General features: G+C 40.0%; 1 protein-coding gene across 1 annotated transcript; it reads right to left on the bottom strand.

Moving 5' to 3' along the window:
- Positions 1 to 428: 428 nt before the first annotated feature.
- On the bottom strand, positions 429 to 1,472 carry LOC143404047 (putative vomeronasal receptor-like protein 4). Its single transcript, XM_076862407.1, has one exon. The coding sequence runs from the start codon at positions 1,470 to 1,472 to the stop codon at positions 429 to 431; it is 1,044 nt and encodes a 347-aa protein (XP_076718522.1).
- Between the last annotated feature and the right edge of the window lie 11,156 nt (positions 1,473 to 12,628).

The raw sequence follows: 12,628 nt of genomic DNA, 5'->3' as shown, positions 1-12,628 counted from the left end.
CTGAGTCGCTTGAATATAAGCATGTATCTATTTTTGGAAAAAAAAAGAAAGACATCAATGTGCCTCTAATAGAATTTCATTGAAAGAAATTTTAAGAACTGCAAAGCTGGAAGAAAGAAAACTGACCCAGTATTAAGGTCTGAGATGCAATGTCAACTAAAAATTTATAGTATCAAATGATACCAGATATAGTGAAAATTAATAAAACTATTGAACAAAACCCAGATGCCTATACAGAAAAGAAATCCACAAAGTACTTGATAAGTATTTAATTTGTTTTAAGATACTATTTAATGTTTTAAATAGTATCTTAATACTATTTAAAACTACTTAATGTTTTTTTTGTTTTGTTTTGTTTTGTTTTTTTGGTCAGAGGAGAAATGTTATGAATTAGAGAAAAAAAAATTAAGGAATGTGTCAACTTTGCTTTAGATTAGTTTAGACAGAAACTGACCTTTGTTTCTCCATTTAGTTTTTAGACTTTTAATTATTTGAGTGTCACCACTGATCAGCACCAAAGGACTGATTGTGCCATAACCATTGGCTAAGAGCATTTGGAGACCAAGCAGGATGGGGTCACTGGTACACACTGCACCTGTGAAGAGGGAAATGATGCAGTCCACACAGTACAGGATCTCAAAGCAGCTGATGAGCAACAGGATGGTGTTAGTGGCCCTTTGTTCTGGGGAACTTCTTGGAGAAAAATGAGGGCTATGGAGATACTTGGATCTTTGTTTATATCTATGCAAGAAAAGTATCATATATGCACTGGAAAGAACCATAAGGCCCAGAAATAGGAGATCTCTGAATGCCATGAAAGCAAGAAAGAAGGTCCTGCTCCTGTAGCTCATGAGCAGAAAGGAACAGCGCTCAGTGAGAAACAGAAGGCCAGGTTGGGTCTTATTGGGAGTGGCCACAGTGCAGAGGAGCAGGTTGCTGGAGAGGGACATGGTGAGGACCCATAAGAAGACAAATAGCCCCACAATGGGATTTGTGGATTTCAGTTTGAAGTGGGCCAACCAGGAGCCACTGGGGCTGATGGTGATGGCCTGAAGCACACTCAGGACACAGGTGGTGCAGATGGAGAGTCCCCTCATGACCCTGTTTAGGAAGGCAAGCACTTTGCATTTGAAGTCACCTGGAATGTCCTGTGTTTCCCAAATGTCTGCAGATACCAAAAGGCCCATGGTGAGGAGCATGAGGATGTGTGTTAGAGCCAGGTGGGTGACAGGGAGGTCGGTGAGCCTGGGCTTAATGCCCACAAAGACAGCAGCAGTGTGGAGACAAAGCAGAAAGGTGTTTGCTGAGATCCCAATGCCAGCCTGAGGATAGAAGGCATTTCTTATGACAACATAACTGAAATGTTGGTCCATCTTCATCAGGATCCTGGGAAGAAAAACAGGAGCATTTGACAGCAACAGCTTTTCATTGCCATGCTTCCAGTCTGCCACCTTTACAATGTCTAGAATCATGATTAACAACAAATATCTTTGTAAAGAGGATAGGGTCTTATTCTTCACCTTAATTTCAAGTTAAGGGCTGGTTTGTGGTTCCAAGGTAGAGAATTGGCCTACCATGAATGGAGACCTGGCTTTATCCCAAACTCTAAAACAGGAAACAGTAAATAAAATATGAATTAAAAATAAATTTTATCTCAAGCATTTGTAATTCTTCTGAGTAATGATTTTGTACACTCCCACTTATTTCATGGAAGTGCTCAGATCTTACTCTTGTCATTGAGCCTGTAAACCTCAGGTTTTCCTTAACAGCATAAATTATGTGATTTAGTGGTCAGACTTTCTATCTTCCCTGCAGATTTCTTAAATTGAAGATGCTATTGTATTTGGCTTTGATCTGAAGTATCTAAAATATTGCTGCTTATATAAAAAATATATTCCACAACCTGTTGATGTAAAGTTAAGATAAGCAGAAATAGGAGTCTTGGCCTGGGGTGTAGCTCTGTGATATAGTGATTGCCTAGCCACTGGGGTCAGTCATGTCCCCCAAACAAAAATAAATAAATAAAAGTATTGTGTCCATCTACAACTAAATTATATATATATCCAGGAAAATAATATCATACTGATAGTATTTTCTTTATTCAAGTGTAGAATTGTAAAGAGTTTAGTTATGTTTTTTTCTCCTCAGACTTGGCCTTCATTTATTTCAGGTCCCACAATTTACTGTGAGGAAACTGTCATCATACCTAATGATTTGTGCCTCAGTGTATGTCATCCGTTAGTGTGGGTCAGGTTAGTGCTTCCTTCTGGTATTGTTGGAGTGAGTAATTAAATATGTGTTTGACATATATAAAGCACAATAAAATCATTCATTATTGTTTTGTCATTTGTCTCTAATCTTGGTTTGGGGGAGTATGTGCAATATGTTAAAGATTTCTTAGTATAGGTAAAAAATGCCCATGTAAGATTGGCCTCCTTTGGCAAAAATTGATTCTTAAGACCTGTAATATTGGACATTATTTTCTTCTCATTTTAAAATTTCTACATGCAATAAACATAGTTGTTTCCACATTCCAATTGTCTTCCAGGGGAACATGTAGAGAGATGGTGGGGTCTCCTTCTTAATTTTTATCTCTGCTTAGAAATGCCACAGTATATGCTTTCATTTTTGTTAGGTGTTTTGTATCAGTGATGAAAATGGAAAGATCACAATGAACACTATGAAATACAGATTATGCTCAGATCCTCTTTTGAAAATTCACACTCTAATAAAACATAATATCTTGACAACATCAACAAATTTCTAGGTACACATGACCTATCCAAATAGAATCAGGAGGACACAGAAATTTAAAAGAGATCAAACTCAAGCAATGTAATACAATACACCACCAAAAGCCTACCAAGAATAAAAGACCAGGACCAGATGGATTCTTGGTGGAGTCTACCAGACCTTGAGAAATAAATACCACCAGTCCTCCTCAAATCATCCCATAAAATAGAAAAGGAGGTAACCTTTTCAAACTCACTCTAAAAATCTAGAATCACCCTGATAGCAAAAGCAGACAAAGACACACCAAGGAAAAAATTCTGATTAATATTTCTAATAAACATACATGAAAAAATTATTTATAAATTACTGGAAAATCACCTTCAAAAACATATTAAAACATAGTGCACCAGGTTCATATGGGGTTCATCCCAGGGATACGAAGTTGGTTCAACATACAGAAATCAATAAACATAATTCAGTATGTTAATTCACTTACAGACAAGAACCACATGATTATATCAATAGATTAAAAAACACCACACACACACACACACACACACACACACACACACACACTTGACTAATTACAGCACCCATTCCTATTCAAAACACTAGAAAAACTAGGGACAGTAGGAACATACATGAACTTTATAAAAGCTACATGGTAAACCCAAGATCAACATCAATTAAATGAAAAATTAAAAGCATGCCCTCTAAAGGTGGGAACAAGAGAATGATGTCCCCTTTCACCACTTCTATTCAACATAGTCCTGAAAACTAGCCAGAGCAGTTACACAAAAGAAATATTAAGGGATACAAATAGGAAAATAAAAACACAAACTATCACCATTTACAGATGACATGTTGCTATAATCAGAAGATCCAAAAATTCCACCAGAAAACTTATTGAACACATATCCTGCACAGTGGCAGAATATGAAATTAACACCCACAAATTAATTGTGTTCTTATACATCAGGAATGAATCAACTGAATGAGAAATTAGGAAAACTTTTTCAGTCACAATAGCCTCAAAGAAAATAAAATATTTGTGAATGAATTGAACAAAAGAGGAGAATGTCCTCCACCATGAAATCTACATCACACTAAAGAGATAAATTGAAAAAGACCTTAGAAATGGAAATGTCTCCCATGTTGCTGGATAGGCAGAATTAACATGGTCAAAATGGTCATATGACCAAAACATCACACATATTCAGTGTAATTCCCATTAAGGTTCTAATGTTGTTCTTATAGAAGGAGAAAAAGCAGTTATGAAACCACTTGGAATAATAAGAGACCCAGAATAGACAAAGCAATCCTCAGCAAGAAAAGTAAAACAGGAGGCATCACCATACCAGACCTTAACTTATACTACAGAGCTATAGTAACAGAACAGCATGATATTGGCACCAAACAGGCTTGAAGACAAATGGCACAGAATAGAAGATAAAGAGAAGAAAACCACACGAATTCAGTGTTCTCATAGGAGACAAAGGCACCATAAACATACATTGAAGAAAAGATACTCTTTTCAAAAAAAAAAAAAGGTGCTGGAAAAATTGGAAATCAATGTGTAATGAACTAAAATTAGATTCCTATCTCCCATGCTGCTCAAAATGTAATTCAAAGTGGATCAAGGATCTAAGCATTAGACTGGAGAAATTGCACCTACTACATGAAAATGTAGGCTCAAATCTCTAACTGACTTCCTCAACAATATTTTTAAAAGAAAAGAATTATAACCCTCTCTCAAATTAAATACAAAATGGTGTTGTGTATGTGAATAAGTGGTTGTGTGTCCCTGAGTTTAATCCACACTAACCCCTACCCCTCCCACCAAAAAAAAGAGTAAATTCATGGGATGGTATCCAATTAGAAAGTTTCTTTACAGAAAAGAAAACAAGCAAGATTTGAAGAGAGAGCTTAGAGAATTGGAGAAAATGTTTTCAACCTGCACCTCAGAGAGAGGGCAGTAATCATCAGGACATATAAAGAAATAAAAATATAAAAAAAATCTGACAGCCCAATTAATAAATAGGCAAAGAAGTGAGCAGGCACATCACAAGAAGAAATATGAATTGTCAACAAATATATGAAGATTTAAAACATTTTAAGTTCTATAAATTTATGTAAAGATACAAATTGTTGGACTTTGAATTATTATTCCTCATGAGTCCTTATACTTTAAAATCGCTCATGTAAGATAATACATATAATATTATAAAATTTTATAGTAAAACAAAATAAAATCCTATATATTACATGAAAATTACTCCCTGCCTTAAACTTAAAGAGGTCCTGTATCACATTAGGAAAAGTACCTGTGTCCTGGTTATGGTGTGACAAGAGTTAGATGTAACAATGCATTCCTCCAGTTCCTACCTAGGAGCTTCCCCTTCCTTCTCTTCCACTTAGATTTTGAGCTGTGGCTTCCAAGATGAGGTTATATGGAGCACATAGCTTAAGCTCATCTCTCAATAGACTACTAATCTTGTTGCATCTGAAGTCTGACAGCATCTGTCTTGCAGAATTAGAGAAGGCATCCTCAAAGGAAAAGAAAACTACTACTTCCATTCTCAGACAATGGTAAACAAGCCCCATCTGGATGAAAACTTTTTGCACGTGTAGCTCTCATTTTCCAAAGCAAGTGACCTTGGGTTTTGATGGGTACCAATCATAGAAAACATATCTTAGCTCACTAAAATGGATACAAATGGGGAACAGCCTGGCAAAAAAGAACAAATTATGAAAACTAGATTGTCAGATATGAAGAAATATAAATTAGGAAGATGGATTTCTCAGGTCTGTGTGCTGGAAAAAAAAACTCATAGCCATGACATTCAGATATCAATAAATTTGCCTCTCAAATTTGATTTCTACATACTTTGAGCCAGTAAATCCAGTGAGTTAGGAAACTGAGTCAGGAAGATCACAAGTTTAGAACCAGCCACAGCAACTTAGCAAGACCCTAAGCAACTGAAAGAGACATTTTCTCAAAATGAAATTATAATAATAATTAAATTTTTAAAAAAGGCTTGGGAATGTGCCTCTGTGGTTAAGCACCCCTGGGTTTAATCCCTGGTACCAAAACAAATAAATCCCTTTGTTGAGAGAAGGAAATATATACCTATCACCTGAGCCATGCTTGGATATGGACTGGATCTATTCTCAGGTTTAAATACACAGTCCTCATGGAACATTTCTGGTCCCACCTAAGCTGGAAGGTGTAAATTTGAGCTTAGCCATGAGCAGGTTGATATGAGAAATTTGGATTAGGATTTTCTCCTTCCCAGTTTCAGAAATTACAAAAGAGAATGATTTTCCTGTTACTTTGGGCAAGCCAAATATCTACTGCTGTGCTCACTGAGAACTTTGTCTCCTGACAATATGAGCTTTGTGTATTTATCCTACAAAGTGCACCCTTTTCCACTTTGCATGATTTCACTTGCTGAATTCCCACCAAAGCTTGACAGGTAAAGTGTTCTCATTTAATGGGTAACAAGAGAGAAGTGAGATGGACTATGAAAAACCCATTTTAAAATACTATGCCAAATGTCATTTTTGATATAAGGAGAGCAACTAAGAACAGAATAGGGAGGAAGAACATGAGAAGAAGATCACCATTAAACAGGAACGAGAGCGGGGAGGGAAAGAGAGAGAGAAGGGAAATTGCATGGTAAAGGAAGGAGACCATCATTGTTATACAAAGTTACATATAAGAGGAAGTGACAGGAAAGGGGAAAAAAAACAAGAGAGAGAAATGAATTACAGCAGATGGGGTAGAGAGAGAAGATGGGAGGGGAGGGGAAGGGAGGGGAGGGGGGATAGTATCGGATAAGAAGGGCAGCAGAATACAAAATACACTAGTATGGCAGTATGTAAAAAAGTGGATGTGTAACCGATGTGAATCTGCAATATGTATACAGGGTAAAAATGGGAGTTCATAATCTGCTGGAATCCAATGTATGAAATATGATATGTCAAGAGCTTTGTAATGTTTTGAACAACTAATAATTAAAAAATAAATAAATAAATCCAAAAAACACTATTTCCTGAAACACAGGTGGAGTAAAATACCACTAGATCAATTTTTGTTTTAATATGAAGGAGTCACTTGTTAGGAAACAGAGAGACAGATTCTTGGTGTAGAGATGTGAGGGTGTGTGAGCTTCCTTGGGCATTCAAGGTACTCATTTCCTGTCTAAGGTCTTTTTTCCACTGGTCTTCATAATGAAAGTGAGTATTGTAAGAGTTGATTTGATTGACTTGCTGGTAAGAAAAGACCATGAAGACCTCAAAGGAAACATGGCAAACAGAAGAAAGGGCTGTAGTGCTGTGATATTAATTCTCAGTACAGAGGCATCTGTATCACTCATGAGGACTGATGATCTCTCAAGGTGAAAGGATAGAAAATGAGAAAGAAAGGAAAGGAATTCATGCTTGACCTAAGAGTAAGTGTCTCCTACTATTTACATCCTTCTTCACTGTGGTGCATTTGATAGAATCACCAAACCAACACGATGTTCCCAAGGTGGGTACAGCATTGTGAAGGGCTGTACAGCTGGAGAAGCATTGAGAAAAGCAGTCTTGAATATACATGCTTATGCACACCTCCCATCCTGGGACCCTGCCTACTTCCTTTCTTCCTTCTTCCTATTGTTTATTTAGATTCAAGTCTTCAGTTGGCACAGCCCCACTTTATACATGGAAACAAGGCTTGCTCAAAGTCACTTTCCGCGTGGTCAATCAGAGAAGGAATTGAGATTTGGACCAGCGTCTGCCTGTTGTGGAGACAGTGCTCAGGAGAGTCTTTGGGGCCTTGAGATTTGGGACTTGAGTGTTGACATCAAGAGTAAAGAGAATCCCCCTCTGTGGACCTTCTGGGAAGGGTGAAGTATTCTGGACAGGACTCAGGGCTCAGGCTGCCCAAGGGCTCAGATTAACCTGTACAGTCTTCCTTCCCAAGAGACCTGAGAAAGGAACTGGTGACACAGGTTCCTGGTTCTATTGGCCTAGATTGTTCCTGAACCTAAGGACTCTGAATAAGAGAGTCAACAAGAAGCAAATCCAATGCATCTCTTTTCTCTCTACTACAAAAAAAAAATACAGAAATTTCTTCCTTTCACTTGAAAAGAAAACAGCTCTGAACTGTGTAGTCTGGGTTTCTATGGTTATCCAAGCATGCCATCAAGCCCCAGACCCTCCCAATTTTGTATTCCTATTTTGTCTTCTCAAGACAACTAATAGGGTAAGGGGAAGAAAGAAAAAATTAAGAGCTAGAGGCCCAGTAACTTCCACTGACATCTCATTGGCCAGCACATAATCATAGCTACTCCCATCTGCAAAGGATATTGGAGAATGTAGTTTGTTTGGGGGGCTTTTTGTTTATTGGTTTTGTCCTATTTTTTGTTCCAGGGACTGAACCCAGGAGTGCTTAACAACTGAGCAACATCTCCAGATCTTTTAATTTATTAGAGACAGGGACTCACTATGTTGCTTAGGGCCTAAGTTGCTGCTGCTGGCCTCTAACATGGGGTCTTCCTGCTTCACCCTCAGCAGCAGCTGGGATTTCAGGGATGTTTTATCGCACCTGGCTACTTTGTGTTTTATTTATTTAGGTGCTGGGGATGGAATCTGGAGCCACACACATGTGAAGCCCATGCTCTATCACTGAACTGCACCTCCAGCCTAACACTGTCATTTTGAAATGCTGACAACACATTTTTTTTTAAATGTGGGGCTGCAAGTCATCAGTAGCTAACAAACCTCACTCTTGATCACTGGAAGTTGGTTCCCCAAAAGGCCTGACCACACACCCATGAGAGCCAAAGAAATATCTTGAATGACTCCCAGAGATAATCCAGGCCTCATGGAACAAAAGAGGGTTGTCTGGAACTGAGCCCAAGTAACCAGCTATGATGGGATGGCTGTATAGCAGAGCCCATGCAAGGTCTCAAGGGCTGGCAGTGTTGGCCGCAAGTAAGGATGGACCCTGGATCTGAATGACCCCTGATGGGTTGTTGAAGGGATGGGCAGGGACAGTCAAGTTGAGCTATTGTTCTTTCATGTGTGTTGGGGTGGGGAGATGCAGGTACCAGGTGAGGAGGGGCAAAAGGTGGGAGCATTTGGGAGCAGAGGGATAGCCCAGGGGCCTGTGGCTGGGATACAAGTGTTGGCCATACTAAATACTCTGAGCATGTGAGTACTGAGGTGTTATTGGTACATGTGGGTCTTCGAAGGTCCATGAACGCCTCCTCTGTGACTCAGTGCACATCCCAGACTGGTGAGAGGCACTGCATCCCAAGATGTTGGCAACCCCAGCTTGGAATCCCCCACCTTCTGGCCTCAAGGAGATGTTGTCTGTTCCATCAGTACTGCCATGTGACTCATGTCCAGCCTACCCATGTGCAAGCCATCAGTCACAAAACCCCAGCTCCACTAGGTTTCAGCATCCATGGAAATTGACTGCCTTCCCTACCAAGAAGGAGAAATTCACTCATAATTAGATCCAGGGATTTATATCATGCCTACTAGAAATCTCTCTTTATATATCTGCCTTTCTCCATGTAGATGTCACTCTTATGTACTGTCTATTTTTGTTCCCTTCATGGTGACAAGGTGGCCTGCATGCTGGCTGGGGCTACAAGTCACCAGAGGCTGACAAACCTCAATCTTGGTCACTGGCAGTTGGTTCCCTGAAGGGTCTGACCACACACCCATGAGAGCCCAAGAAATATCCTGAATGACTCCCAAAAGGCTGTGTGACCTTAGACTCCTCACTTTATTGCTTCTCTGGGCCTCTGCCAAGTGGGAAACAGGGTGAGTCTTCCCAATTTCCAGTGTGTGTTGAAGGTGATGCTTTGGTGGGGAAGGTGTTTCAGGCAGGGATGCAGCATGAGCAAAGGAAAGATCTAGAATACTGGGAAGCTCCTTCATTGTGGATCTGGCAAGGGCTGGTGATGGGCAGCCATGGCTGGGGCAGGTCCAGTGCTCAGCCTGTTGTTATGAACTGCAGAGGACTCGGCGGGTCCTTCCCAGAATCAGCAGCCTCAGTGTCTATACCCAAGATGTTGTCACCCCCAGCTTGGCCTCTCCACCTTCTGGCCACAATAAGATGCTTGTCTGTTCCATCAGTACTGCCATGTGACTCAGACCACCATCACTTGTTACAAACAGCCCACCTGCTAGCTGTCCATTAGGACAGATCTACCACTGGGTCCTCTGGGCAGCACAGTCCCTTGGGTTACACAGGGTCAGAAGAAGGTGAGGTCCCCTTCAGGGAAGGTGGCTTGGAAGCAGCTTAGTGTAGGACCCCAAGGGTGGGGTGGTGCATTTCTCCCACCCCAGTGAATACCAAGACCCTAAGGTGTGTAAGACTCAGTGCCACATCTCATTAAGAGGCAGATTCTTTCATCCCCTACCACAACTACATGCAGCAGTTCTGCCTGTGGCCAGCCTCACCCACCTGCCACCCAGAAACTCTTTCCCACTTGTGCAGGGAGGATGCCTTAGGCTAGGTCTCAGGTACCCTCTTCATGCACCATATCCTTGCACCCAGGTTCCTATCAGAGTCTCAAACAACATTCCAATGGACCCAAGTGTCCTTGTGAGCTCTGTACCCAGCTTCCTGACTTCTCTGATGTTCCCTAAACCTTGTGTGTGGTGCCCTTTTTACTTCTTCCCAAGGTCGTGTGCACTCTCTATCCTTTGTGTACCTATGTGTCAATGAACATCACCTAAGACACAGAGGCTTTAGAGTTTTGAACCCAAAAAATTGCACAAGCAGTCTGGCATGGTGAAACAAGCATATAACATGTCAGACATAACATTCTCAGACAGAAGGATTACAAATTCAAAGTCAACCTTAGCTACTTAGCAAGCACCTAAGCAACTTAATGAAACCCTGTCACAAAAAAATAAAAATGGGGGCTGAAATTGTGACTCTGCAGTAGAGTGCTTGCCTAAAAATGTGTGAGGTCCTGGGTTCTATCCTCAGCACCACATAAAAATAAATAAATAAAATAAAATGTATTGTGTCCAACTAAAATAAATATTAAAAAATAAAATAAAATAAAAAAATAAATAAAAATGGGTTGAGTTTTGTGTGTGGGGAGAAATAGGGGTTTAATTTCATTTTGTTGCTTATGGATTTCCTGTTTCCCCAGCACCATTTGTTGAAGAGGCTGTCTTTTCTCCAATGTATGTTTTTGGCAGTTTTGTCTAATATAAGATAATTGGAATTTTGTGGGTTACTTATATCTCTTTAAAGTGCCGACTCTGGGGCAGGCATGTATCTGCTGCTGGGTGTCCATCAGTAAAGCAAAAACAGAAAGGCCAGTTCTCCCCTGGCTTAGGGAGCACCCACTATGAACCAAGTGCCTGCTATCTATGACTTCATTTAGTTTTCCTCATAACCTTGGGAAGAAAGTGGCATCAGCCATATATTACAGATGAGTAAACAGAGGCTCTGAGAGGTTAAAGTCTATTCAAGGCTCTATAAATATATAAAAAGCCATAATTCAAATGCATCCTGATCCACTCAAGACCTTGGTCCACTAACATTTATTATTTACTACTCACTACATATGAGAATATCCTTGAAAGCTTTTATAAATCTCATGTTTGAGACCTACTCTCCAGAGTTTCTTATTAAACTGTAGTCAGCACTACAGCCCACATATCAGTGTTTTTGTGCCTAACTCTGACAATTACAGTCACTTTTCTATTAAAAATCAGGGAAACGTAGACAAAAAGATTAAAGTCACATGTCCAAAGACATACAGCAATTCCACAACCGTACAGGGTGTCTGTCTACACCTCAATACCTCTCCAAAGAGCTCATCATGTCTCCACAAAAAAAAAAAAAAAAAAAAAAATTGGGGAGTACACTGGCCAACTGTATCCTATGGTTTACTCAAGAAGCTTCCCAGAGAGAGAGAGACCGGATTCCAGGAGGCACCTTAGTGATCAATGGGCCATGCCATATCAGGGAGTAGGGCAGAGCCTAGGAAAGAATAGCAGCTGCATGTGGGGACAAACCTTGCACAGCACATGAAGCCCTGAGCCTCCTTCTTCCCAGATATGTCTTGCCAAATTGCACAGAGGCTAAAATGCTTGCTCAACTATTTAGGATCTTCTCCTATTTTATATCTCCCTCTCACATGGTTTTGGAAGTCTCATGCTTTGGCATTTGTTGTAAATTTCTTCTGCCATTTCCAAACTAGCCCAGGGCCAACCATGTGGAATTTGAGCCTGTACAGGCTACAGTGTTCATTTTACAGATTTCCACTTAGTTCAGCTTTCCAATTCTCTTTAGAAATAACTTAATTTTCCATTTGTTATCATACCTGCATTAACTCTTCACATTTTGATAATGGTTATGATAAAGAAAGTTTCTTCTGATTCCAATACCTGGTGCATCAGTGGATCTACTTGAAATGATTGTACTCTCTTTTGACTCTGAGTCACAGGGTTCCAATTTGTCTTCAAAGCTTTATACAACTTCATACAAAATACACAGGAAATGGAGCCTAATTTCACATGGTTTCTCTCAGAGAAAGTGTAGGCCTCTCCTCCTACCTCCATTAATGAGGCTAATCAGGTAGGTTCCTTAGAGAAAACTACCAGCTTGGGCTCTGCCTCAGTTCTATGTTCAATCTGCCTGTGATCTCCTCAACCTCTGATCTTTATCTCTGCCACTATTTTTTTTTTATTTTCCATTTCATTTCAGATGGATTTTAATGTTTTACTTAGATCTCAAAACTCAATACTGCCAGTTTGGAAGTAATGATGTACAGAACCAACACTACCCCAAAATCAGGTGCTCCATGTAAGAACAAACTAGGGAGGAGAGACCTGTCACACCCTGTGGGGAGAGGACCCCCAGTGCAAC

Source organism: Callospermophilus lateralis, chromosome 7 (assembly GCF_048772815.1).
Source record: "Callospermophilus lateralis isolate mCalLat2 chromosome 7, mCalLat2.hap1, whole genome shotgun sequence".
Classification (NCBI taxonomy): Eukaryota; Metazoa; Chordata; class Mammalia; order Rodentia; family Sciuridae; genus Callospermophilus; species Callospermophilus lateralis.
The sequence above is the reverse complement of the archived record's forward strand: the minus strand, read 5'-3'. Positions and strand labels throughout refer to the sequence as shown.